This window comes from Meles meles, chromosome 10 (genome assembly GCF_922984935.1).
Source record: "Meles meles chromosome 10, mMelMel3.1 paternal haplotype, whole genome shotgun sequence".
NCBI lineage: Eukaryota > Metazoa > Chordata > Mammalia > Carnivora > Mustelidae > Meles > Meles meles.
This window is the reverse complement of record NC_060075.1, coordinates 54,423,636-54,447,633: the sequence shown is the minus strand read 5'-3', so window position 1 is coordinate 54,447,633 and position 23,998 is coordinate 54,423,636. Positions and strand designations below refer to the sequence as shown.

The 23,998-nt window shown below is 42.5% G+C and overlaps 1 protein-coding gene across 1 annotated transcript in view; it reads left to right on the top strand.

Moving 5' to 3' along the window:
• Positions 1-23,998, top strand: part of DNAH11 (dynein axonemal heavy chain 11) — a 325,583-nt gene that overhangs the window by 176,128 nt on the left and 125,457 nt on the right. The window contains exons 47-54 of the mRNA XM_046021406.1: positions 1,081-1,246; positions 1,898-2,000; positions 3,353-3,592; positions 5,263-5,424; positions 5,681-5,874; positions 9,046-9,208; positions 10,417-10,540; positions 10,984-11,126. Of these exons, the coding sequence (XP_045877362.1) occupies positions 1,081-1,246; positions 1,898-2,000; positions 3,353-3,592; positions 5,263-5,424; positions 5,681-5,874; positions 9,046-9,208; positions 10,417-10,540; positions 10,984-11,126 (1,295 nt within the window). The remainder of the gene's footprint in view (positions 1-1,080; positions 1,247-1,897; positions 2,001-3,352; positions 3,593-5,262; positions 5,425-5,680; positions 5,875-9,045; positions 9,209-10,416; positions 10,541-10,983; positions 11,127-23,998) is intronic.

The following is a 23,998-nucleotide window of genomic DNA, read 5'->3' as shown; positions in this document are numbered from 1 at the left end:
AGCAAGGACACAGGCCATCCTTTGGGAGATGTCTGAGGTGGGGAGACCAGTCCCCTTGTGTAGTACAGCAGCTGAATGTAACGTTGCTCTGACTAAAATGGTAGAAGGAATGGTGAAAGGGAAGAGACATGAGTTACCATTTACAGGTTGTGGTCAGGCAGATCTGGGAGCAGGAGAGAAAGAAGATACTAAAGCTTGGCATTTGATTAAGACACTGTTAATCTCACAGAGGAGCTTAGGAGGGAAAAAGGAAGATGTGGGTTGTGGGTGGGGAAGAGGCTTGTTTTGTGTGGGTCAAACGTCCAGACACCAGTGGCTGCCAGGAAGTACACACTTAGAAATGCCAAGTCCGTGCTTGGAAGACGGCTTTGTTAACTTATTCATGATACACTTTGTTGTTCTTTGATTCACTTAACAAATGGCTTGTTGTGGTTGTCATCAGGAATATAGTCATGGGCATGTCCTTGTCCTCAAGCTATTCATAGTCTATTTGGAGAGCCAGCAGCTATGAGACACTGTATCTCACACACTCGGTTCAGGATTTTCTACCCCCCATGGTTTTCTCTCAAGTCCACACAAAGTCACTGCAGCACATGAAGAAATGTAAGTTAATGTGTGCACAGGGTAGAGTCTATGTACAGCCTTCCTTACACTTGTGCCATTGGATGACCCAAGAAGAGAGGTTTGGGGACTCTCTTGTGCATAGATGGTCCTGTAGAGGGGATAGGGAAGGACTGAGGGAGCGGGCCATGGGTTAGAGTGTGTTCAGGAAGCAAAGAGTGCAGACCAACAGTGACATGTCCTCAGATTGCTGGCCAGTGTGATGTCCTATGTCAGATGTTGACTCTCCAGGAAAGGAGAGGCGAGGTGAGCTCTGCCAATAGGAGGGAGGTTGGCAGAAAAGCATGACACAGAGACGGTGACCAGAGGGTCATCACTGATACCAGTCTGCGCAGTTAATACTTGAAGACTTAGGAGTGGATGAAATGGACAGAAGATGAAAAATGAGGGGAAAGAAAGACAAAGGACAGAAAGTGACATTTTATCTGATGGGTGGGCAAAATGATGCATTTGTTCCAGGAATTCTTGAGAAACCTCTAGAGAAAAAAGCTGGTCGTATCTATGGTCCAGGAGGAAATAAAAAATTAGTTTATTTCATCGATGACATGAATATGCCCGAAGTGGACCCCTATGGCACAGTTCAGCCCCACGCTCTGATTCGGCAGCACGTTGATTACGGACACTGGTAAGCGGTTCTCTGTGTCTTACTCTCTCCTGAAATCTAATTACTGTTTTTATGGGTGAACACTGAAGAAGAAAATTACCCCAATCTCTTCCTCTTCTGAGGAGCATTTTCTGGGATAACTTTTGGGTTTCACTTTAGATCCCATTTTCATCATCGTAAATGCAGTAGGTTCCCTTTGTATCTTGGGAAGAATTGGATTGAAAAGTGTCTTAGAAACATGACTGTCTAGTTGAAGCATTGAACTCACAGATTTGTTAACTCGCACTAAGGTACTTAAACACCTGACCTTACTCTGCGAGATGTCACTGCTTGGTAATGTCTGGGTGTTGCCTCGTGTCTATCCCTTCCATTACCTAGAGGGAGAGCCCCCAGCCTCGCCAGAAACAGGATCCCGTGGGAATCCCTAGGCAGGAACAGCACGTATTGAATGAGCTCCCTGTGTTGATTCCGGCATCAGAGGAGCTGTGAAGACTTCCGTTTCGTCAGCTTTGGTGTCTGTGTCTCTGAGTTGAGGCTAACATGCCCAACGTCACAGAGTGGTTATAAAGATCGAAGGAGATCATGTATGAGGAAGACCTGCATAAACGGGGGCGTTTTGTTGTGTTTTCATCTTCAGATTTTGGGCTTACGGTCCTGTTGGCTGTCTTTCAGGTACGACAGACAGAAGGTGATGCTTCGAGAAGTCCACAGCTGTCAGTATGTTGCCTGCATGAATCTGATGGTGGGCAGCTCCACGATCAATCCTCGACTCCAGGTAGAGGTAGAGTCCTGCCGGCTCCTAACTGGCCCAAAGGAGAACCTCACACATTGTAGACTGTGATTCCTGATGCTTTTCCTACAGACTAGGGCTCCTACCAGACTTTTGTGAAGTGCGTTAAGCTTTTTTAAATTTAATTTTATTTATGTTTTTGTTTCTTTTAATTATGTTCAGTAGCTTTTGCCTTTTCCGATAGACCATTTTTTAAGAGCAGGTACAGGTTTACAGACTGTTTGAGCAGTTTTAGTTGAAAGGACTGCAGAGAGTTCCCATAATACCCTCTCCTCCTCCTCCTACCTCACTCTACCCTATTACGAGCATCTTGCATGAGTGTCCTGACTTTATTACAGTTGATGAACCAATTTCAATCCATTATTATTGACCAAAGGCCAAAGTTTACACATGAGTTCATTCTTTGTGGTGTATATTCTGTGGGTTTTGGCAAATGCAGAATGCCAGGTATCGCCATGAAAATACCAGACTGAATAATTTCACTTGCCGAAATTCCCCTGGACTCCTCCTGATCATCCATCCCTCCCTCCGGAATCCCTGTCCACCAGGTGGTCCTTTCATTGTCTCCATAGTTTAGCCTTTTCCAGAATGTTACATAGTTGAAATCCCAGAGGATGAGGTCCTTTCAGATTGGCTTCTTTCACTTGGCTTAAATAGACATTTAAGCTTTCTCCATATCTTTTCTTTGCTTGATAGGTCATTTTTTTTAACCTCTATGTAATAATATCCGTCATATTTGTGTACCAGTTTGTTGACCCATTCACCTATTGAACGATGCCTCGCTTGTTTTCACATCTTGGAATTAGGAATAAAGCTGATAAAAATGTTAACGTGCATGTTTTGTATGTGCATATAACCTTTTAATAACAACACCCCCCACTACCTGTAACATACATAAAACAACAGTATACGACAGTAAGTGTTGCTTACTCCCTCGTCTGGAACCAGCTGGGGGTTGGCTCAGTGACTCCATCAGCAAAGCTGTGGTGGCTTTGGCTAACGTGGGAAGGACAGGGTGGCTCAGCTTCGTGGGTGTCTCACCCATTAATAGGCTTGCACAATTCATGACGAAGGTAGGGCCTTAAGGGAGCAAGTGGAAACACACAGGCTTCTGACAGTGACTGGCGCGGTGTCAGTTCCGCCCCACTCTGTTGGCTCAATCCTATAGCCAGGCCCAGAGTCAGAGAGGAAGGTACCACTGTGACATGGCAGGGGGGCATGGAATACGGGAAGGAATTACAAAAAACAGGGAGGGGGGAGACGCTTTTTTTTTGCAATTTAATGGTACCATTATAATCCCTATTAAACATAATTCTAAGATTTCTTTTGTTTTTCAGAGACATTTCACTGTGTTTGCATTCAACTTTCCATCTTTGGAGGCACTGCAAACCATCTATAGCCAAATTCTTAACTTCCATTTTCAGCAGCAAGCCTTTGGTCCATCACTTCTCAGGAGCGGGCCCTCTTTGATACAGGCAACAATCAGGTTCCATCAGATGATGACACATAACTTTTTACCCACAGCTGTTAAATTCCACTACCTCTTTAATCTGAGAGACCTATCGAACGTCTTCCAGGTACCTGGTGGCTCTGGGTTCTTGGTGGCATCTTGGGCGGAGGAATGATTCTGGTAATATTAATGCTGTTCAGTTAGGGAACTTAGTTCAAGGTGATGCTGTGTACTGTGGCCTGTATTCTTGGATGTCGCACCGTAAACTCCTCTGAGAAGTCTGTATGGCAGGTTTATTCCCATTTTACCGATGGGACTAGTGGGTTCTCACGGATTGTGCAGAGACTTAGCTTCAGAAGCAAGGGTAAGAGTCTGACTCCCTGTTCTGTGTGTTCTGTGTAAATATTGGAGTGCCTTTTGGGCCAAGGGAGGGGGATCATTTGTTATTTTTTCATATTTATACAATATCATTTTTAAACATACATCACGAGAAACGTCACCATTTCTTACACCATTAGGTTGTTTTGACTTGACCTTGACTCTTGATGGACTTAGCTGGTAAAAGGATGGTGTTTCTGTATTTGGTTTAGAAAGGAAATTCCAAAGAAGGAATTGAAACCAGAATTTAAAAATAAAAAGTGAACTGGTGTGATCTACCCTCTACAGTGAAAGCGGTTGGAGGGTTATTTATGTCCTGAGGTTCTTTTGTGAGAGAGGTAGTGGAGAATTTCAGGAGACTTCTTTAGATTTGGTGATTTTTGCTTCTTTATATTTTTGTAAGCCTCTTTTCTATATCACTGCAAATGCCTTAAAACCATAACACTGTGTCAGACAGCAGGTTCCTGAGAACATGGACCACTCACTCATTCTCAGTGCTGGGTTTCTAGCACCCCTGGAACAACTCTGCTCATTACAGTGTTGTTTAAAAGCCGATTTAAAAAAAAAAAAGATTTATTTATCAGAGAGTGTGAGAGAGCAGGCAGGGGGAGGGACAGAGGAAGAGGGTGAGAGACAATCTCAAGTAGATGCTGGGCTGAGCACTGAGGCCGACATGGGGCTCCATCTAATGGCCCCGAGATCAGTCTGATGCTTAACTGAGTGAGCCCCCCAGACACCCCGAAGCTGATTTGGGGGAGGAAAGCAGTAGGTGACAAGGGATCAGAGGCTTGCTCGTGGCTTATGTCCAATCTGGCAGCTACTCCTCACAGCAGCAGCTGCTGTGCTCTCCTCTGAGTCCAGGGCCAGCTGACTCTCTCCGGAAGGAGCGGGTCCTGTGAATCCGAGATACTGACCCCCAGTGTTGGCGGGGGGTGGGGAGTGAGAATGGTTTGGGGGCTAGTTCTGGAACTACCCACAAAACGTGATTTCAGGCAGTTTACTTTTGGTCTCATATTCTTCATCTGCTAAATGGAAAGGTTAGATTGACAGATACCAAAAAGGTTTTAGGATTAAAAAATGTTGATCCTCTAACATTCGTGTTAGCTCTTTGTACTTCGGTTTGGGAAACATCATCGGCTGGGAGACTTGATAGACGCAAGTCCTCCGATGAGCTACTTATTTCCTTGGTGGCTTGTGAGATACAGTCTTACCTACTTTCTGAACCTGGGTCTGATGGTAGTCAGTTTTTAAGATATTACTTATCAGAGAGTAAAACTACTATTATAATAATTGTATTTAGAGTACTTCTTCTAACTTAAATTGCTGAATTGAGTATACAGTTATAGTGTTAAAGGAAAAGAATATTGTGGAATGTTATCAGTTTCCAAATTTTTAATTCTTCCCATTCCTGTCTTGTAGGGGATTTTATTTGCTTCGCCTGAATGTTTAAAATGTCCGAATGATTTAATCCGCCTGTGGCTGCACGAATCCTCTCGCGTGTATGGAGACAAACTGGTAGACCCAAAGGACTGTGATTTGTTTCAGAAAAAAATGCTGGAAACCGCTTGTAAATATTTTGAAGTAAGTGTGTGGGATGTCAGCGGTCACTCTGGTCGGGCACTCTGGCGTTGGGGCAGAGTCAGCTAAGGATGTGAAGGAACTGTGCACGTGCCGGAGCAGGCAGGATTCCAGAACGTCACCGGTCTGTACTTGGGAACGTTCGGCCCAGCGACTCACAGACTCACCTGCAGGTTCTTCCTCTGATGGGCCACTGTGCTTCCAGATGAACCGCTCTGGATGGCTGACGTGACCAATCTTTGTCTCCCTTCTCCTGCAGGGCGTAGACAGTCACATGCTGCTTCAGCAGCCCCTCATCTATTGCCACTTTGCTCACAGCGGCCCCAATCCATGCTACCTGCCGGTGAGGGACTGGGAGGTGCTGAAGACCGGGCTCACGGAGGCCTTAGACAGCTACAATGAGCTAAATGCTGTCATGCCCCTGGTGTTCTTTGAAGACGCCATGCAGCACGTGTGAGTTGACAAGTCATGATGCTTTTTCACAGAGTAAAAATGGCGAGGTCTCCACAGTCATCATGCTTCTGTGGATCATACTCAGTACTCCAAGCTGGTCATTGCCTGTCTCTTGTTTGCCATACAGTATAAAACTGCAAGTGTCTCTCTCAGTTAAATCCTCATCTTAATCATGTCTGAGGCCAGTGCACTATTTTCTGAAACATCATCACAGCCATAAACTTACTCTATTTCATTATAACCCTGATAGGTAAGAATATTGAGAAAGAGAAAGGCATGTGACTCCCTCAAAGCCGTAAGGTTCCTACCCGACAGAAACAGGATGAACTGAAACTGCTGGTCATTGAGGAAGCATGTTTATTGAGTGCCTACTGAGTGCTAAGCAGGAAGAGTTCCAGCCAGTTAGCTACTCTGGTACAAATTTAAAAAGGAAGGGGGCATGTTTTCTTGGCAGATAATGAAACAGATGCCACTATCCTGATGTAGGATAAGGCTCAGTCTCACCTCCTAGACTGGGTGCTTTGTGCAGTGCACAGATCTTGCAACCATACACAGCTCCCTTGCTGTCAGACATTGTTCTAGGTACTGATGATACAACAGCAAACAAGATAGTCTAGTCCTTACTCTAGCTGAGCTTAGATTTTAGTGATGCCAATGAACATTTATAAAGACATAAGCAAGCAAGAAAGTGATGTGTCTTTCTGAGAAATAGATTGATTCTGAGAAATAAATATGGGTATTCCCATAAAAGGTCTGGGTATCTCAATGAGGAGGTAACATTTGAGATAATATCAAGTGGTAAGCAGGAGCTAAGCCTGGAAAGATCTGGAGGAAGAAAATTCTAGGCAGGGGCGTATTTCATGTGGCCCCAAGGCTGAATGTTCAAAAACAGAAAAGGGGGTCATCATGGCTGGAGAATGGAGAAGAGGGTCTTACTGACACAAGGTATTTCCCTATAACCAGAGGAACGAGCTTCCATTTTATTCTAAGTGCGGTGAGAAGCTTTTCAACAGATGTTAGCATGGGAATGACCTCATTTGTGGAAGAGTCTCAGCAGCTGGCCGTTGTTGCTGCCGCTGTGTGGGCACTTGGGTGCGTCCTCATGCCCAGCACCGCTCTCGTCACCATGATTCGCCACTGGCTGTATTAGTTTGCTGGAGTTGTTGTACTAAACTACCACGTATGGGTGGTTTAGAAAAACAGCTGTTTATTGTCTCACAGTGGAGGCAAGAAGTTTGAAAAGGAGATGACCGAGAGCCATGCTCCCTCTGTAGGTGCTGGGAAGAATCTGTTCCAGAAATCTCTGCCAGCGTGGGGCAGCTTAACTCTTGCCCTCACACGGCCTGCCCCTGCTGTGTGTGCCTGTGTCCACATTTCTCCTGTTTATCAGGACACGGGTTGTAGTGGATAAGGGGCCCACCATACTCCAGAATGATACTGTCTTGTCTTCACCAAGTACTTCCTCAGTGACCCTTTTTCTAGATATGCTTATATTCAGAGGTTAGGACTTTAATATGTGAATTTGGGGGGATGCCATATTCAGAAAGCAGCACTGGCCTTGTCCACAAGTGATATTTGGGCAAAGATTATAATAATGAAATCATGGTTAAAAGTGAGTCAAGAAAGGAGGAAGTATGGGAAGAAGGAAATTCAAAGAGACACACCAGAAAGGCAGAAAGTTCAGTTTTCACAAGTGGCAAAGAAGAAGTTGGGAGGCCTCCCCACTATGAGTTATCAGAAGCAGGTTAAGTATTGATTGCTTCATCGATCCCTTTCCAGCGGCAGTCCGCCGATGGCACACATACAGCTTGTAGTTAGGATCTATGACTGCGGTGCTAACTGAAGTATTAGTGACCCTGCTCCTGCTTGGGTTAGGACACTGACTGTGAATGTAAGTCATGGGGTGGGAGAAAGAGTTGGCCCCAAGGGCAAGAGTCTTCCCACTGATCCTTCCTCGTGGGCTTCTCAGGGGCCTTCGAGCAGAAGGCCGTTGCTTTGATCAGGGATCTCGAGCTCTCAGCTGATTGACTCAGGGTTAGAGATGTGCTCTCAGAACGTGCCCTTGAAGGCTTGTAGGAAGGAACTTTGCTGCTTCGAGAAGCTGGTGAGACCCAAACCTTAAAGCATCCATTAAAACCAAAAGAAAACTCTGCCTTGTAACTTCGGGGTTCATTTGCCTCAGAGTAGTTTTATGACTTTCCTGAGGTGGTTTCCTTGTGTGGTCACGGGAAGTCCCCCTCACGGACCGGCTCAGCCTCTCACGATGACCAGACCTCTAGTTATGGATGGTTTGCAGCTGAGATGTGTGGGTCCTGGTATAAGTGACACCAACCTTGCTTTTTCACAAAGCGCTTTTGTGAAGAGTCATCTAGGCGTATCAGTCAAGGCTGGAAATTTACATTCACTTGAGGAAAGCAGCCTGGACCTAACAGCATGGTGTCTCGTTTGTTGCATTTGGGTATCTGTATGCTTATATTTCAGTTGTTTTCTTTTCTCATTATTTATAACATAATTATGACCTGTTTCTTCAACTGAGATGATAAGATCAACTTACTCCTAACTATAAAATGTAGCAATAATATCAGTAGCTCAGTCATTCAGAATCTCTTCAATAACATAGAACAAGGGATTAGTGGGCCTTGCTGGATTCTGAAGGTTTCAGTAAATTTTCTAGAGGGCTCGAGGACAGACAAAGCTTTGGTGCAAAGGAAGGAAGAATCCTACAGGCAAGTGCTAAAACTGCATCAAGTAAATCACATGTGAGATGTTCGTTGGCCTAAACAAATCCAGTCTTTCCAAAGTAATTCTGCAGCCGAAATTTCTGGCGTGAAGACATTCTCCCTTTGGTCTTTGCTGCACATGGCTGCCTGTGTAAAGTTCGGATCTCTCTTGCTAGTCACACTTGAAGCCTTGCAGAAGGGCCTTGTCTACGGACAGTAGGAAGCAGTGAGAGTCCCAGATGTGATTTCCACAGGGACAGCTTCTTAAGCATCCGGTGTGAGGGGCCTCTTTGCTTCATGGGGAAGCAGATGAACGAGAACTAAAGATACAAAATAAATACTCAGATTTCATGTCAAAAATCTGTAAAAAAAAAAAAAAACAAACAAAAACTAGATGCAGTCCCCAGGCCCTTCAGTCTTCTGCTCCCCTGGGCCTGCTGTCTCTGAGCAGGTGTCGCATCAGCCGAATCCTTCGGACCCCGGAGGGTCACGCGCTCTTGATTGGCGTGGGTGGCAGCGGCAAGCAGAGCCTGTCCCGGCTGGCGGCTTACATTTGCGGCCTCGACGTCTTCCAGATCACTCTGACTGAAGGCTTTGGAATCCAAGAACTTCGGGTGAGTAGAGTGGGAGCAGACCTTCCCCCCTCCTGCCTGGCGGATAAAGCCGGAGCTGGTAGCGTTCCCACATCAGCTCTGACTCCCAGATTGGGCCAAGGCTTCCCCAACCAAGAGGGAAAACTTTTGGGGGATTTAGTTACATTTATCTGTCTCTCCTTCATGGTAAATAAAGTAATCGTGAAATTCGTAAACGTTTATAGATATATAAACCTATAAGCAAAGTAAAAGTTGGGAGACCTCCCCACTATGAGTTATCAGAAGCATGTTAAATATTGACCCAACTCGGAAAATATTTTATTGAATACTTGTTTACAACAGGGCGCACCTGGGTGGTGCAGTAAGTTGGGAGTCCGATTCTTGGTTTCAGCTCAGGTTGTGATCTCAGGGTGGTGGGATTGAGCCCCACCTTGGGCTCTGCTCTTAGTGTGAAGTCTGCTTGGGTTTTTCTCTGCCTTTCCCTCTTCCCCACCTCCCTGTGTGCTCTCTCTCTCAAATAAATGAATAAATCTTTTTAAAAAATAGTTTAAATGCTGGCTTACAACAGATGTAGTTTTTCCTTTGTATAGACCACGCCTGCTGTTCCGCACTGTAAGTACTCCCCTACATTAGAGGGGGAGAAAAAGATACCACCTTTACAGGTCTGCTTTGGACGAATCATGAAAATAAAATGTGATGAGAATACATTCAGGAAACGCTCATGGGCTCTTAAAAGTTGGCTTTTTCACCACAGCAGTACTTATAAAATTATATTCAGAGTTTGCGGCAAGGGAAATGCGACCACTTTTCAACCCAAAAAGAAAACAAATCTCATGCTTTCGGTATTATTAAACAAAGCTAAATAATAAACAAAACCGTTTTCAATGAAATAGTTGTGGAAATGAGCAGAATCTTCTTTTTACTGCATTGCTTGGCAAGGACGTCACCAAATTCATTTTCAGTCTCTTAGGAGGGAGTTGTCCATCAGCCGCCCATTGTCATCCCTATGCTTCATTAAGCCACGAACATGGCGCTCATCACTAAATGCCAGAAAAGGAGGTGATGTCATGCTGTTTGCCCCCGCGCCGGATCGTGGAGAAGGAAGGATGTGTGAACAGGGAAAGCTCCCGCATTATAGTAACTGAGCTCTTCCCAGCCCTCACACACATCCTCCCCACATTGCATCAGCATTTTAACAGTGCATGAATGATGGCCTCCTTTCCTTACAGGTAGATCTTGCCAATTTGTACATCAGAACTGGAGCCAAGAACATGCCCACTGTGTTCCTGCTGACAGATGCCCAGGTTCTAGATGAGAGCTTTCTCGTGCTGATTAATGACTTGCTGGCATCAGGTGATTAAACCAACACATTCCTTGAAAGATCTTCCCCAGTGACAAATTATCTGTAGTTGCAGTGAACTTTAAAGAGAGATAATTTATCTTTGAGATGTTTGCTGGGGCAGTCTTTGGGGAGAAACCTATAAACCTAACTAATTTGAGGTATATGGCTTTCTTAGTTTGCTTATGGATGTGAGGTGGCTTAGAGGAGCCTTCACTGAAGTAAATGTTATTCCTACACGGACAAGCTTGGTGAGCGTGTCCATCAGAGCTTGTCCTCAGTGTGGGGTGTGTCTCGTAAATGCAAAAAAAAAAAAAAAAAAGACCTTTCTGGTTCCAAATTCTTTATCCTTTAAACTGAACTTTGTATGATAAAACATTCCAAGCACCGAAAAGTCCTATCTAAAATTTGAATTGTGACTATCTCTCAGTAATTTTCCTCATTCGTTTGGGGGCAGGAGAAATCGCTGATCTGTTCAGTGATGAAGATGTGGACAACATAATTTCTGGGATTCGTAATGAAGTTCGTGGTCTAGGCATGGTGGACTCCAGAGAAAACTGTTGGAAATTCTTTCTGGCCAGGGTGCAGCTACAGCTCAAAGTAAGAAACCCTTGTTTACTTGCATAGTATTTGAAACCTGCTCTTGGAATCATGACATGGTTCTATTTCTGGATTCATACTATGGGTCTGAATTGCAGCCATTCGTTTTAAAAGGACATTTGCATTTTTACGTGTGCCCACATCTGGAGTAGACCTTCCCGAAGTTTCCTGTGATGCTGGGCACCTGCAAAACATGGGTCCAAGCAGATAGCGCGGTGCTTGCTCCAGCTGGACGTGGTCTCTGTCCAGGAGGAGCTGATGCTGCTCCTGGAGGGAAGGGCCCTCACAAGCAATGATCGTGCAGGACAGTTGGGGTAGTGACTCGGGGTACAGAGGAAGGCGGCGTCCCTTTCTGCACCGGGCTCTGCTGGAAGAGGCGTTCTGCCTGTGTCAGGCATTGCCTGGAATCCACGGAGAAACAATGGATGGGAAGGAACCTTCTGGGAGAGAAAATAGCATTTATGTACGAGGAAGGTTGGACTGGACAGGACGCCTTCAGAGAAACCCAAGATGGCTCCCAGTGACTGCAACACAGGGAGAAGGAGGGGGATCAGGCTGGAAAGTAAATTACGATGAGCAGGGCGCTGAAAATCAAGAAGGGTGCGGCAGAAGAGGTTTAAATTACAGACCTGAGTTATGCCAGAACTTTAAGGCAAGCCATGTAGGTGTATTAGCCAGATGCCCGAGGCTGGAAGTTCTTCCCTCCAGATGACTTGGTGTGTCAGTGGAGCACCCAGGGCTATAATGTAACCAAATACTAGAAGCGCCTCTCAACTCCCGGCAGGAAGCCAACTGAAGGCAAAATCCGGCTTCCTGGTATAGAAATGGGTAGTAACCTAGACAAGTTTCCCCTTCGCTGCTACTTCTAGTATTCCGGGTCCGTCAAGCCCAGGCCGCAGTAGAGCCTGGAGCCCCCAGGGAAAGAGGATGCAGCAGCGTGTTAGCCGGGAATACACCTCTCCCTGGAGGTAGGAGTGTTGGTAAGCTGCTCGGCTGCTCTACTCTTAAATTCCACATTAATCTTCCTGAGCATTTCTGGGCTGATGTGAGGTCAGAATTTATGGTTCAGTTGCCCAAAGAGTTTTATCGCCATCAAAATGTTACTAAGAATACTTTGGCCAGGTCGTAACAAGGCCAGAGTTTTCTCCCTGTTCCGTGGCGGTACATTTAGACCACATTGTCTTTATGAAATGCAAAAACAAGTACAATAAGAGAACATGAGATGGTAATGTTATATATCACTGACTATCGAGGTCTGTTCCTCAGCGCAAAGGAATCAGCATCACCTAGAAACTGTTTTTAAAATGAAGGTCTTGGGGCACGTGGGTGGCTCAGTGTGTTAAGCCTCTGCCTTCAGGTCGGGTCATGGTCTCAGGGTCCTGGGATCAAGTTCTGCATCGGGCTCTCTGCTCAGCAGGGAGCCTGCTTCCCCCCACCCCCCCTGCCTGCCTCTCTGCCTACTTGTGATCTCTCTCTGTCAAATAAATAAATAAAATCTTTTTTTAAAATGTATTAAAAATGCGGGTCCTGCAGTCCCACCTCTGACCTGTGGAATCAGAAACTCTGCACGGCATGCACAATGTACGTTGTAATAAGCCCTCCAGGCAACGCTGAGGCCTGCTGAAATTTTAAGAGCTATTGTTTGAAATAATGCAAGGCTGCCTGGGTGGCTCAGTTAGTTAAGCATTGACTCTTGATTTCAGCTCAGATCATGACCTCAGGGTTGTGAGGTCAAGCCTGTGTCAGGCTCCCAGCTGGGTGTGGAGCCTGCTTTGGGATTCTCTCTCTCCCTCTGCTCCTACCCACCTGCTCAATCTCACACTCTCTGTCACTTTGGGGGGAAAAACAAAAAACTAAAGTAAGCGCCCATTAGAAATGTCTTTTATACACACCTTCGCTTGCTTCTTGTGGGATAAATTCCTAGGAAGGGTATTGCTAGGTTCAATAGATGTAGCCAGTAGTGGTTTTAAAATGTGTCTGACAGTTCTTTGACGTGCTTCTTACTCACAGGTAGGGTCTCAGTCCTCTCTTGTTGAATCAGGGTGGGCTTGCGAGTGTGGGACTACAGACAGGACACTGAGGAACTTGGGAGGCTCAGCTCCAAAGGGCCCGCTTTTCCATTGACTTACACATGGTTTCATTTATCAGAGTTCACTGTATACCAAGCAGTCCGTCTTACATATGTGTTACGTGTATTTTGCCTGCCATCATTTATCTAAATGTATATATAGTTCGAATTTGTTTATAACTTGAAGTTTTTTTATTATTTGGATCAGTGTTTTCCTTTACGGATTTAGAGGGGCTTGTGAACTCATAGCAGAGTCTTCCTCTCCAGGATGATAAAACTTGTCACTAACAGCATTTAGAACTCAACTGGGCAGCAGATAAAATATCAAAAATTGAAAGACCCATGCTTTCTGGTCTGCCCCTTCTGCCAGTGCTCTTCCCGGTGCTGCCTGCATTGTGAGCGCCACACGCATGCAGTGGGGTCTGTATTCGCAGGAAGGAGGGGTTGGGCAACCTTGGGGCACTCTGGTAGGAAACCAAGGCTTCCCCCGAAGACCCTAAGCTGACCTCATAGTGGCCATGTGTATCACCTGCCACCTCTGCTACCAGGGAGTCAGAGGCAGTGGATTTGGTTATCTCATCACATGACTTTTATGAATAAAATTAGAAATGTATTTTGAGATAGCCACAGAATCCATCATGCCAGTACCTTTATGCTTTACATTTAAAACTTGACTACATCTAGAACATATTTATTATCATATATAGTATAGAGGGAGTAGAGAGGTTTCAGGTTATTTTTTTCCAAAACGGTGACTTTTCATCTTAACACCATGTTTTCTTATGTACTGATTTAGAGTAATAACCTTGTTATACATCTTACCTGGTCTATTTCTAGATCCTCTATTTTCTTGTTAAGTCTCTGTACTACCAGTCCCAGCCTTGTACTCTGTAAATTATTAAGGTTTTATTACATATTTTTATATCAAATATCCCATTGTTCTTGTCTAGTTTTTCTTTGTTCTCACATGTCTGCACATCTAGAAAAATATCAGGGTCATTTTTTCCAATTCTAAATACATTCCATTTTAATTTTGATTGAAATTATGCTGATGGCTTATTTTATATTTGGGAGAATTTAATCTTTATTATATAAAGTTTTCTCTAGAAGGAATGTTTCTTTCATAAGGTTTTCTGATGGTGTATTTTTTGTATATAGGAGAGCTATTGATTTTTAATTTTAAACCCACTATGTTTATAACCAGCCTCTCTGGTAGTTTCTGTTAGTTGGTTGCTATCACATAGCCTGCAGGTAATATTTTGTTTTTTTTAGTATTCTATTTATCTACTTTCCTCCCTCATTGCATTGGTAAATCTACTGAACATTAAATAATTATGGTCATGGAAATTTTGTCTTCATTTTTACATTAATAAGGATGTTTCTGATATTTCGCTATTAGGCCTTACATTGGCTGTATCTTGTCAAGGAAAGTATCTGTTAAATAGCTGTTCAGCATCTGTTGAGATAACTATATGGTTTTGCTCCTTGAACTTCCTAATATTCATGCAGTACAGATGGATGTTCAGAAATTTTACATTTTTGTACTGTTTGAAGCCCGTCAGTCTTGGGATGCCAGGGTGTCTCAGTCAGTTAAACGTCTGACTCTTGGTTTCTGTTCAGGTCATGATCTCAGGATCCTGGGATGGAGCTCTGCACTCAGCCGGAAGTCTGTTTGACCTTCTCTCCCTCTGCCCCACCCCCTACTTGCATGCTCTCTCTCTCTCTCAAATAAATAAGTCTTTAAAAAATAAGTAAATCCATCAGTCTTTCCCCTCACCCGTTTCCTTTGACTCCAGTCCAGGAAGCCTTCCCAAAGCTGGGACCAGTTTTAAGTTCATCTCATTTCTGAGGCCCCTTTTCAGTATTTACGTCCATACAAGCTAGACTTTATTTTGGAGTTCAATATGGATCATTTTCCCCACCTTGTCACAGGATTACTGATTGAATAATCTCTTTTCTACTAAAATGAGTAGGAGTGTTTTTTGGGATTTTGTATTGTTTTTGTTTGTTTCCTGCTAAGGAGGAGTAAGACATCTCCCTCAAACACTCCCCATCCTTCTTGGCCTTGTCATTCAGGTTGCTGCATCATGAGAAGGGGTGGTAGTCAGCATCTTACCCCGAGGGAGAAACACCATGGCATAAAAGTGGGTCATCTCTTTGCTAGAAAATGGCGACGTCTTTCTCTTCAATACATAAATTTTACCCTCACGTCTCTGGGTTTTTAAAGAATTCTGGCTTGCTCTATGTTTGTTTCATATACTGTGATACTCAGCAGTGTGTACTAAGGACTCCGAATTCCTGATGAGTGGATCCTTCCCTTGCATATGTTCCTAGCTGGGCAACATGGGAAGCTAAATGCATTACGGGGTTGGTGAGCACACCTGGCAGGTCGAGCACAATGATGTGAAGTTGCCACCCCATTACCCATGCTCACCACCCAAAGCCACTTCCCATTTGGAATGCAAGGCCAGTAAGAACCTGTTGGCATGAAAATGTGACCTCTGAATCCCACAGAGCAGTTCCCATTAATGATCAGATGTGAGCCCTTGGATTGCCTGAAATAAACCAATGAATAAATGCCAAATGCCTTCTCTGCTTCACGTTTGTATATATGTACTTTTTCCTACGTAATACATATTTTGCAACTAGAGCGCAGACTTCCATCTTCTCTCCTGCTGATTTTAGTTAACCCAAGAACTTTCCTTTCTTGCCTTCCTTTCTTGGCCATCTGATGCCATGGGGAAAGGAACACTTAATATATGCAGCAGCCTGTGATTGCTGGAGATAGATACCCATCTGTCTTGTTATGTCTATGTCTGTTGAGGGAGTGTGTGCGTGTGTGTGTGTGTGTGTGTACACTTGTACACATACATACTCATGCGATTTTGTAATTTTAGAGAATTAAAGCATGCTTTCTGATGATGTAAGATATATGTGTTCATTGTAGAGAATTTAAAAATATAGAACCATATGAAGAAAAGAAATTAGGCTTTAATTATATTGCCTGGAGGTAACTACCAAAAGCATATTAGTATATCTCCTTCCAGTTTTCTGTGTGTATATAAATGCATGCAAAGTGTATATTCCAAACTGAAGTGTATTTCCACATCTCTCACAGTTTTCTTCATACTCCTCTTGGCCTTTTTATTAGAAGCCTCCCATGGGGTAGTGGGCCAAAAAATGAAATGATTCCCAGAATTTGGTGTATGGAGTGAAATATTTCACTCACATGTACTTTATTCCAGTTACCTACTTGTAGAACACCTTTATTCATGTATACCCTTTACCAAGCTTCCTACTGGTTCCTTACGGTTTTGTTGATTTATAGAAACTCTGTATATCTGGATAATATTCCTGTGTCCATAATGTTCTTGTCTACTTTACATGTTGCCAGTGTTTGTCAAAGTTCATCACAATCCTAACTTTGTTTACAATGACTTCCTTTTTATATTTATATTACCAAACAATATCTAATTTTTCTTACATGGATTTTATGTGTTACACCTTTTTTTTTAGGAAACATTTCTATCCTTCATGGCTATGAAAATATTATTCTGAATTCTGTTTAAATTAACTTAGAATAATTTGAATGGTTAGCTCTAGATTGTGGTGGTGTATAGTACAAGGTGACTTTTCTACTCTTCCCATCCCTAGATTCTCCAAACACCATTTATTATGTAATATTTCACCACTAATTCGAAATGCTCCCTGTCTCATAATTATAAACTAAATGTCTAAATATATGGTATTCTGTTTTTGACTCTTAATGTTTATAAATCTGTTCATCTTAGCCTGCATGAATACCATACTGCTTTTCTTACCATACCTTTGTAGTATATTCTGGAATCTAGTAGAATAATTTCTTCCTCCTTGTCTGCATTTACTTAGCTACTACTTTTTTTTTTATTTCTTATTTATTATAAACATATAATGTATTTTTATCCCCAGGGGTACAGGTCTGTGAATTGCCAGGTTTACACACTTCACAGCACTCACCATAGCACATACCCTCCCCAATGTCCATAACCCCACCACCCTCTCCCTACCTCCCTCCCCCCAGCAACCCTCAGTTTCTTTTGTGAGATTAAGAGTCACGTATGGTTTGTCTCCCTCCCAATCCCATCTTGTTTCATTTATTCTTCTCCTATCCCCCTAACCCCCCATGTTGCATCTCCACCTCCTCATATCAGGGAGATCATATGATAGTTGTCTTTCTGCGATTGACTTATTTCACTAAGCATGATACCCTCTAGTTCCATCCACGTCGTCGCAAATGGCAAGATTTCATTTCTTTTGATGGCTGCATAGTATTCCATTGTGTATATATACCACCTCTTCTTTATCCATTCATCTGTTGATGGACATCTAGGTTCCTTCCATAGTTTGGCTATTGTAGACATTGTTGCTATAAACATTCGGGTACATGTGCCCCTTCGGATCACTACGTTTGTATCTTTAGGGTAAATACCCAGTAGTGCAATTGCTGGGTCATAGGGTAGTTCTATTTTCAACATTTTGAGGAACCTCCATGGTGTTTTCCAGAGTGGTTGCACCAGCTTGCATTCCCACCAACAGTGTAGGAGGGTTCCCCTTTCTCCGCATCCTCGCCAGCATCTCTCATTTCCTGACTTATTAATTTTAGCCATTCTGACTGGTGTGAGGTGATATCTCATTGTGGTTTTGATTTGTATTTCCCTGATGCTGAGTGATGTGGAGCACTTTTTCATCTGTCTGTTGGCCATCTGGATGTCTTGTTTGCAGAAATGTCTGTTCATGTCCTCTGCCCATTTCTTGATTGGATTGTTTGTTCTTTGGGTATTGAGTTTGCTAAGTTCCTTATAGATTTTGGACACTAGCCCTTTATCTGATATGTCGTTTGCAAATACCTTCTCCTATTCTGTCAGTTGTCTTTTGGTTTTGTTAACTGTTTCCTTTGCTGTGCAAAAGCTTTTGATCTTGATGACGTCCCAATAGTTCATTTTTGCCTTTGCTTCCCTTGCCTTTGGCGTTGTTCCTAGGAAGATGTTGCTGCGGCTGAGGTTGAAGAGGTTGCTGCCTGTGTTCTCCTCAAGGATTTTGATGGATTTCTGTCTCCCATTGAGGTCTTTCATCCATCTTGTGTCTATTTTGTGTGTGGTGTAAGGAAATGGTCCAGTTTCATTCTTCTGTATGTGGCTGTCCAATTTTCCCAACAGTATTTGTTGAGGAGACTGTCTTTTTTCCATTGGACATTCTTTCCTCCTTTGTTGAAGATTAGTTGACCATAGAGTTGAGGGTCTATTTCTGGGCTCTCTATTCTGTTCCATTGATCTATGTGTCTGTTTTTGTGCCAGTACCATACTGTCTTGATGATGACAGCTTTGTAATAGAGCTTGAAGTCCGGAATTGCAATTCCACCAACTTTGGCTCTCTTTTTCAATATTCCTTTGTCTATTCGAGGTTTTTTCTGGTTCCATATAAATTTTAGGATTATTTGTTCCATTTCTATGAAAAAAATGGATGGGATTTTGATAGGGATTGCATTAAATGTGTAGATTGCTTTAGGTAGCATAGACATTTTCACAATATTTATTCTTCCAATCCAGGAGCATGGAACATTTTTCCATTTCTTTGTGTCTTCCTCAATTTCTTTAATGAGTACTTTATAGTTTTCTGCATATAGATTCTTAGTCTCTTTGGTTAAGTTTATTCCTAGGTATCTTATAGTTTTGGGTGCAATTGTAAATGGGATTGACTCCTTAATATCTCTTTCTTCTGTCTTGTTGTTGGTACTACCTTTATTAGATGAACTATGGAATCAGCTTAACACTAAAAAAAAAAAATCCTAGGAGGGGCACCTGGGTAGCTCAGTAGGTTAAGTGTCTTGATTTGGGCTCAGGTCATGCTGTCAGGGTCATGATATCAAGCCCCATGTTGCGCTCCAAGCTGAGTGTGCAGCCCGCTTGAAATTCTCTCCTTCGGCCCAAACCCTCTGCCCATGCTAGCACATGGGCTCTTTTCCCCCTCTCTCTCACAATAAAAAAAAATTTTTTTAATCCTATGAGAATGTATAAACTAATTTGAGGGCGATGGATACATCTACAATATCAAATGTTTCCATACTGTTTTATTAGTAACCTAAAATTTAACTTTTATTCCTCGACAGTGTAAATGATGAATATTCTCTTTTTACAAACGTCCTTAGCCTTTCTTACTCCATATGAACTTTAGAATCATTTTGCGAAGCTCCACTCATCTTGTTAGGAATTTATGAGAATTATCTAAAATTTGTTAATTAATATGAGAGGAATAAATACGTTTATAATAGATTATCTTGTCCAGGAATATGACGCATCTTGTCATTTGGTCAGAATGTCTTCACTGACCTTCAGTAAAGCAGCTAGCTATCTTCGTAAGTTTTACATATTTCTTAAGTTCTTTCTCAATATTTTATATTATTTTTTTGCTCTTGCCAAATTTTCTCACAGGTCATGGTGGACAATAAGAGAGCCATTGGATGGAGGGAGAGAGGGATGGGTAGATGTTTGTTTGTTTTACCAGCCAGTCCATTGAACACTCTAGTAGGTTTTGCATTTTGTACCTTAGAGTTTGCTGAGTAGGTAGTTACATAATCTTTGAATTTTTTTTACTCCTCCTTTCTAAAAATTAATTTTCTGTGTATTAAGATAGCCATAATTTTTGCATACCAAATTTAGTACCAAATAAAACAGCATCTCTGTTTTATTTTTTATTTTAATGGGAATGCCTATAGCTTTCCATCATTAAGATTTCTATTGTTATATTGGATTATATATAGGCCTAAGATATTTTTGATATTTTTAGGAAGAGCTGTTGTACTTTATCATATGTCATTTCATAAATCCCCTTGTTTTATCTTTTTTTTTTTCTCCCAAGTCTTGGACTGTTTCCTTATTATGGGGTTTTTATAACATTCTTTCTAGCCTTTTGAGAGGGTGAAGCAAGTTTTCTTTTTTAGGTTCTTAGATACCTCAGTGGAATTACCTTCATTTAAATCTGCTGGATACTTTTTAAAATTTTTCTTGTTTTCATAATATTTTTCCTCAGGCCCTAGTTGAGCTTTCCTTACTATTCTGGCTTGTGTTCTTTCTCCTTCTTCCTTCTTCTCGGATAGAAAATCAGATGTTGCAAAACCCTCTTACCCTTGCATTGTGGTCAAGTCTAATGTCCTAGATCTTCATGGGTTAACAGGCAGAGTACCCAGCTTCCTTTCCTTCATGTGGATGACCACCCAGTATGGCTTTATCATGGAGGAGTGCTGTCTTCTATCCCTCCTGCCCTTCATCCTCATACTCAAGTTGCTGGAAGACAGCGCCCACTCTCATGGACAGCTCATCCAGTCCCAATCCCAGGCCCTGTCAGGCTTTGCCGTTCTGACAGTGTTTTGCTGATCACGACCACACCTCTCTGAACATAGTACCCTAGCTCCTACGCTTGCATTTTTTGATATTATTTACATAAGAGGAATGGAGAGAACATCAGAGAGATGAAAGGTGTGACCTTGTATTTGGTATCTGAGGTTCACTGTCCTTGAAATTTCATAAAACAGCAAAACATTTTTGGTTTTGGAGGTAGGGTCAAAGAAAAGAGTCAGGGATGATTTCAGGGACTTTGGCCAGAATAGACAGGATAAAGGACATATCATTTATTGAAATAGGGAACCTATTTCAATAGGTGGTGTGCCTTGTACTTGTTTGGTGGATGAGGGTAAATAAAAAGTTCTACCTAAAATTAACTTAAGATGCCCATTATACATTCAGATAGAGATGAACAGGATATAGTTGAACATAGCCATTGGAGTCTGAAGAAGAGGGTGGGACCAGAGATGGAGTTTAAAGCCATCTTTGACCACCACCCATGGCTTAGATGAGGAAGTTATGATCTGTGAGAAGAGAAGAGGTCCAAGGGCTGGTTCAGAATGAATTAGTATGCAGGTATAAAAATTTCGTCTTGCTCTGAAGAATATTTCACATTGCTGTCTGTTGACTCCTTGATCTGTCCCCCGGGCCTCAGCAAGTATTTGCTGATTGCCTGTGGTGTGCTGGTCCCTGGGCATAGGATAGTAAGCAGGAGCCGGCCCCTGCCCACTGCATTGTTGGAAAGACCAACCTGAACCTCCAAATCACACAAACTGAGTATACATTCACACCTCTCTGTGTGAGAAGGAAGGGGTATATGGGATAACAAAAGACGGGACAAGAAAGGTTTCACTGAGGTGGAAAAAGGATTGGGAAGAATCTCTAAGATGTCTGTTCTCATAGATATCATCTCCCTTATTTTATATTATAAAAGAAATTTTTAACACCAAAAGTGAAGGGCTTAATCCAAGACTAAAGGATTTATCCATTTCAACTGAATAAACTTTGCATTCCAAGGAGCATGGTCCGTGTTTTTCCACATTCTGCTTCCAGCTGGGTGTGGGGTTTTCCAGCACAGTATGGGACTCGTGCTTGCACGTGCACATGTGTGTGACCTTACCACCTCATGCCAGCAGAAATGCTGACCACTAGCAGAGCAGCGCAGATCACAGGCCAAAAACTTTGCATCCCATGGTTCAGCTCTGGGCCTATTGGGTAGATTGTTAGGCACCAAATAGCTGTTTGAGAAAATAAAAACAGAACACTGTTATACAAGTGTACGGAGCTGCAGACCAGCCTGGAAAGTAGTATGGGGGCACTTGAGTCATGGGCATCAAGCAGGGCAGCTGAGACCAGGGAATACATTCCCCCTGTAGTCAGAAACCTATAGTAGGGAGTACCTAGTGGGGAACAGAACTCCTACTGTCTTTACTCCCCAGGAATGGACTTGCTTCTGGCTCTCTTTTAGGATCCCACATATAGTTTCTTTATGAATTGAAGAGTTTTGTTTAAAAAAAAAAAAAAAAGAAAGAAAACTCCCCGATGTAGGGGTGCCTGAGTGGCTCAGTCAGTTGAGCATCCAGTTCTTGATTTCGGCTCAGGTCACAGTCTCAGAGTTGTGAGATCGAGTCCACAACTAGAATGGAGCCTGTTTAAGATTCTCTCCCGCATCTGCCTCTGCCTCTTCCCCCCCTTCTAAAAAACAAACAAAGACTCCCCAATGTAAAATACTATTTCTTAGAAAAATTAGTACTGATCAATATACATAAGTAAAAGGTTGTGTGAATTACATCTTTGTGTGTTACCTAAAAAGAAAATAAAATATAAAAATGTATTGAATGTGTATATGTTGAAGATGCTGTTGGAGTTCATGAAAATAACTGAAATTAAAAGGTTATTGGATGGTGGTTGATAAGGGAAATTATAAGGCTGATAAAATGATACTAAAACAGTCGAACAAGGGAAGAGTTTTTCTGCTAAACTTCGTAAGAGGGTTCTCTCTGGAAGACTCAGATCTTATCACTCTTGAAAAATACTTAGACTTTAGAAGATAAATGCAAACCTAAGTTACAGACAGAAGCTTAGGAAGTAAATATGTGGGAGGGTTACTTCTATCCGAGAATATATCAACTGGAAAAAAATACAGAGTCACAGTAGCAATTCAGATTTCCATTACAAGAGGAAATGGACTGAGTCCTGTTAGTGATATACAAATAAATATGTACTTACAATGGAATCTTACCCAAAAGAAATTGAAACGTATTACAAAGCACAATGAAAAATGGGTTATTGCAAATGAGTCCTAACACCTGTGTTCAGGGGGGAAAGGTGTAGAAAATTCTATGGTGTGGATTCCAAAAGCAAGATGCTGACATCCAAATGTTAGAGCTGTAGAAGTTCATAGATGGTGATTTCAGGGTTTGCTCTTACTTGTGAGAATTTGCTTTTAGAAGAGAGCACAGCTGTCTGAGGCATCTTTAACTTTATTTTCTTAGCAGACTTTTCTCTGAGTCCACTGCTAGGAGCTAACTTAAGCCAATTTGGTTATCTGCAGTTGTCTGGGACTATTTGGGAGGAGGTGTATGTTTCAATGACCTTCAGTACTTACAGGTAGATGGCACCTGTTCCGGAGTCGGGGAGCTCTTGTCCCCCAATATCCCAACTCAGGTGTGTCTCAAGGAGAGGAAGTCTCAGACCGAACTCAGGCACACAGAGTTTGTGTGTAGCACCTAACTTAAAATGGTTCTTAAAGGTTCAAAACCAGCTCTGTTAGCTTACTGCAGTCTTAGCTCTGTTCTTCTAGGAAACTGAAGAGCTCTTACTGGAAGGATCCTGTGGGGCAGCGGTGGCAATATTCTCATGGTAGGATTCAGCTGATTTTCTCACTAGAATCACATAAAAACAATTTTTCTGTAAGCTGTTTTCCACAGGACTGGTCAAAATCCGAGTCTAAAAAGCCAAGGGTGTAATTGTTAGGATACTTTGATATCTAGACTTTCCTCTTTGGTTCATACAGCGGTGGAGGTGGAAGTATAATATTTCCATTTTCCTCAGATATCTGGAGCACTCTTCCTTTCATCAACAAAAAATCAGATCCGGTGTTCATGATGCCAACTAAATCAGTCCTTTATGTTGATGAAAGAGGTTAGCTAAGAGCTCAGATAGCTGACTCTGCATGTGTGGGTTTCCATTAGAAATGGGAAATGCTGGTTAAGCCTCCCTGGCCTCTGCGGTTTCTCTTGGTACTTCAGATCCTAACCAGTGGCCTCCTAAAATATAAAATGAGAATTTACATGCCTATCGCACGAGAGTGAAGTTATTTCAAAAGTAAGTTATACAGGACCAGATGGCTCTCACTGGTGAAGTCTATCAAATACTTAAATTAGAATGAATATTAATCCTCCTCAAATTCTTCCAAACAATCGAAG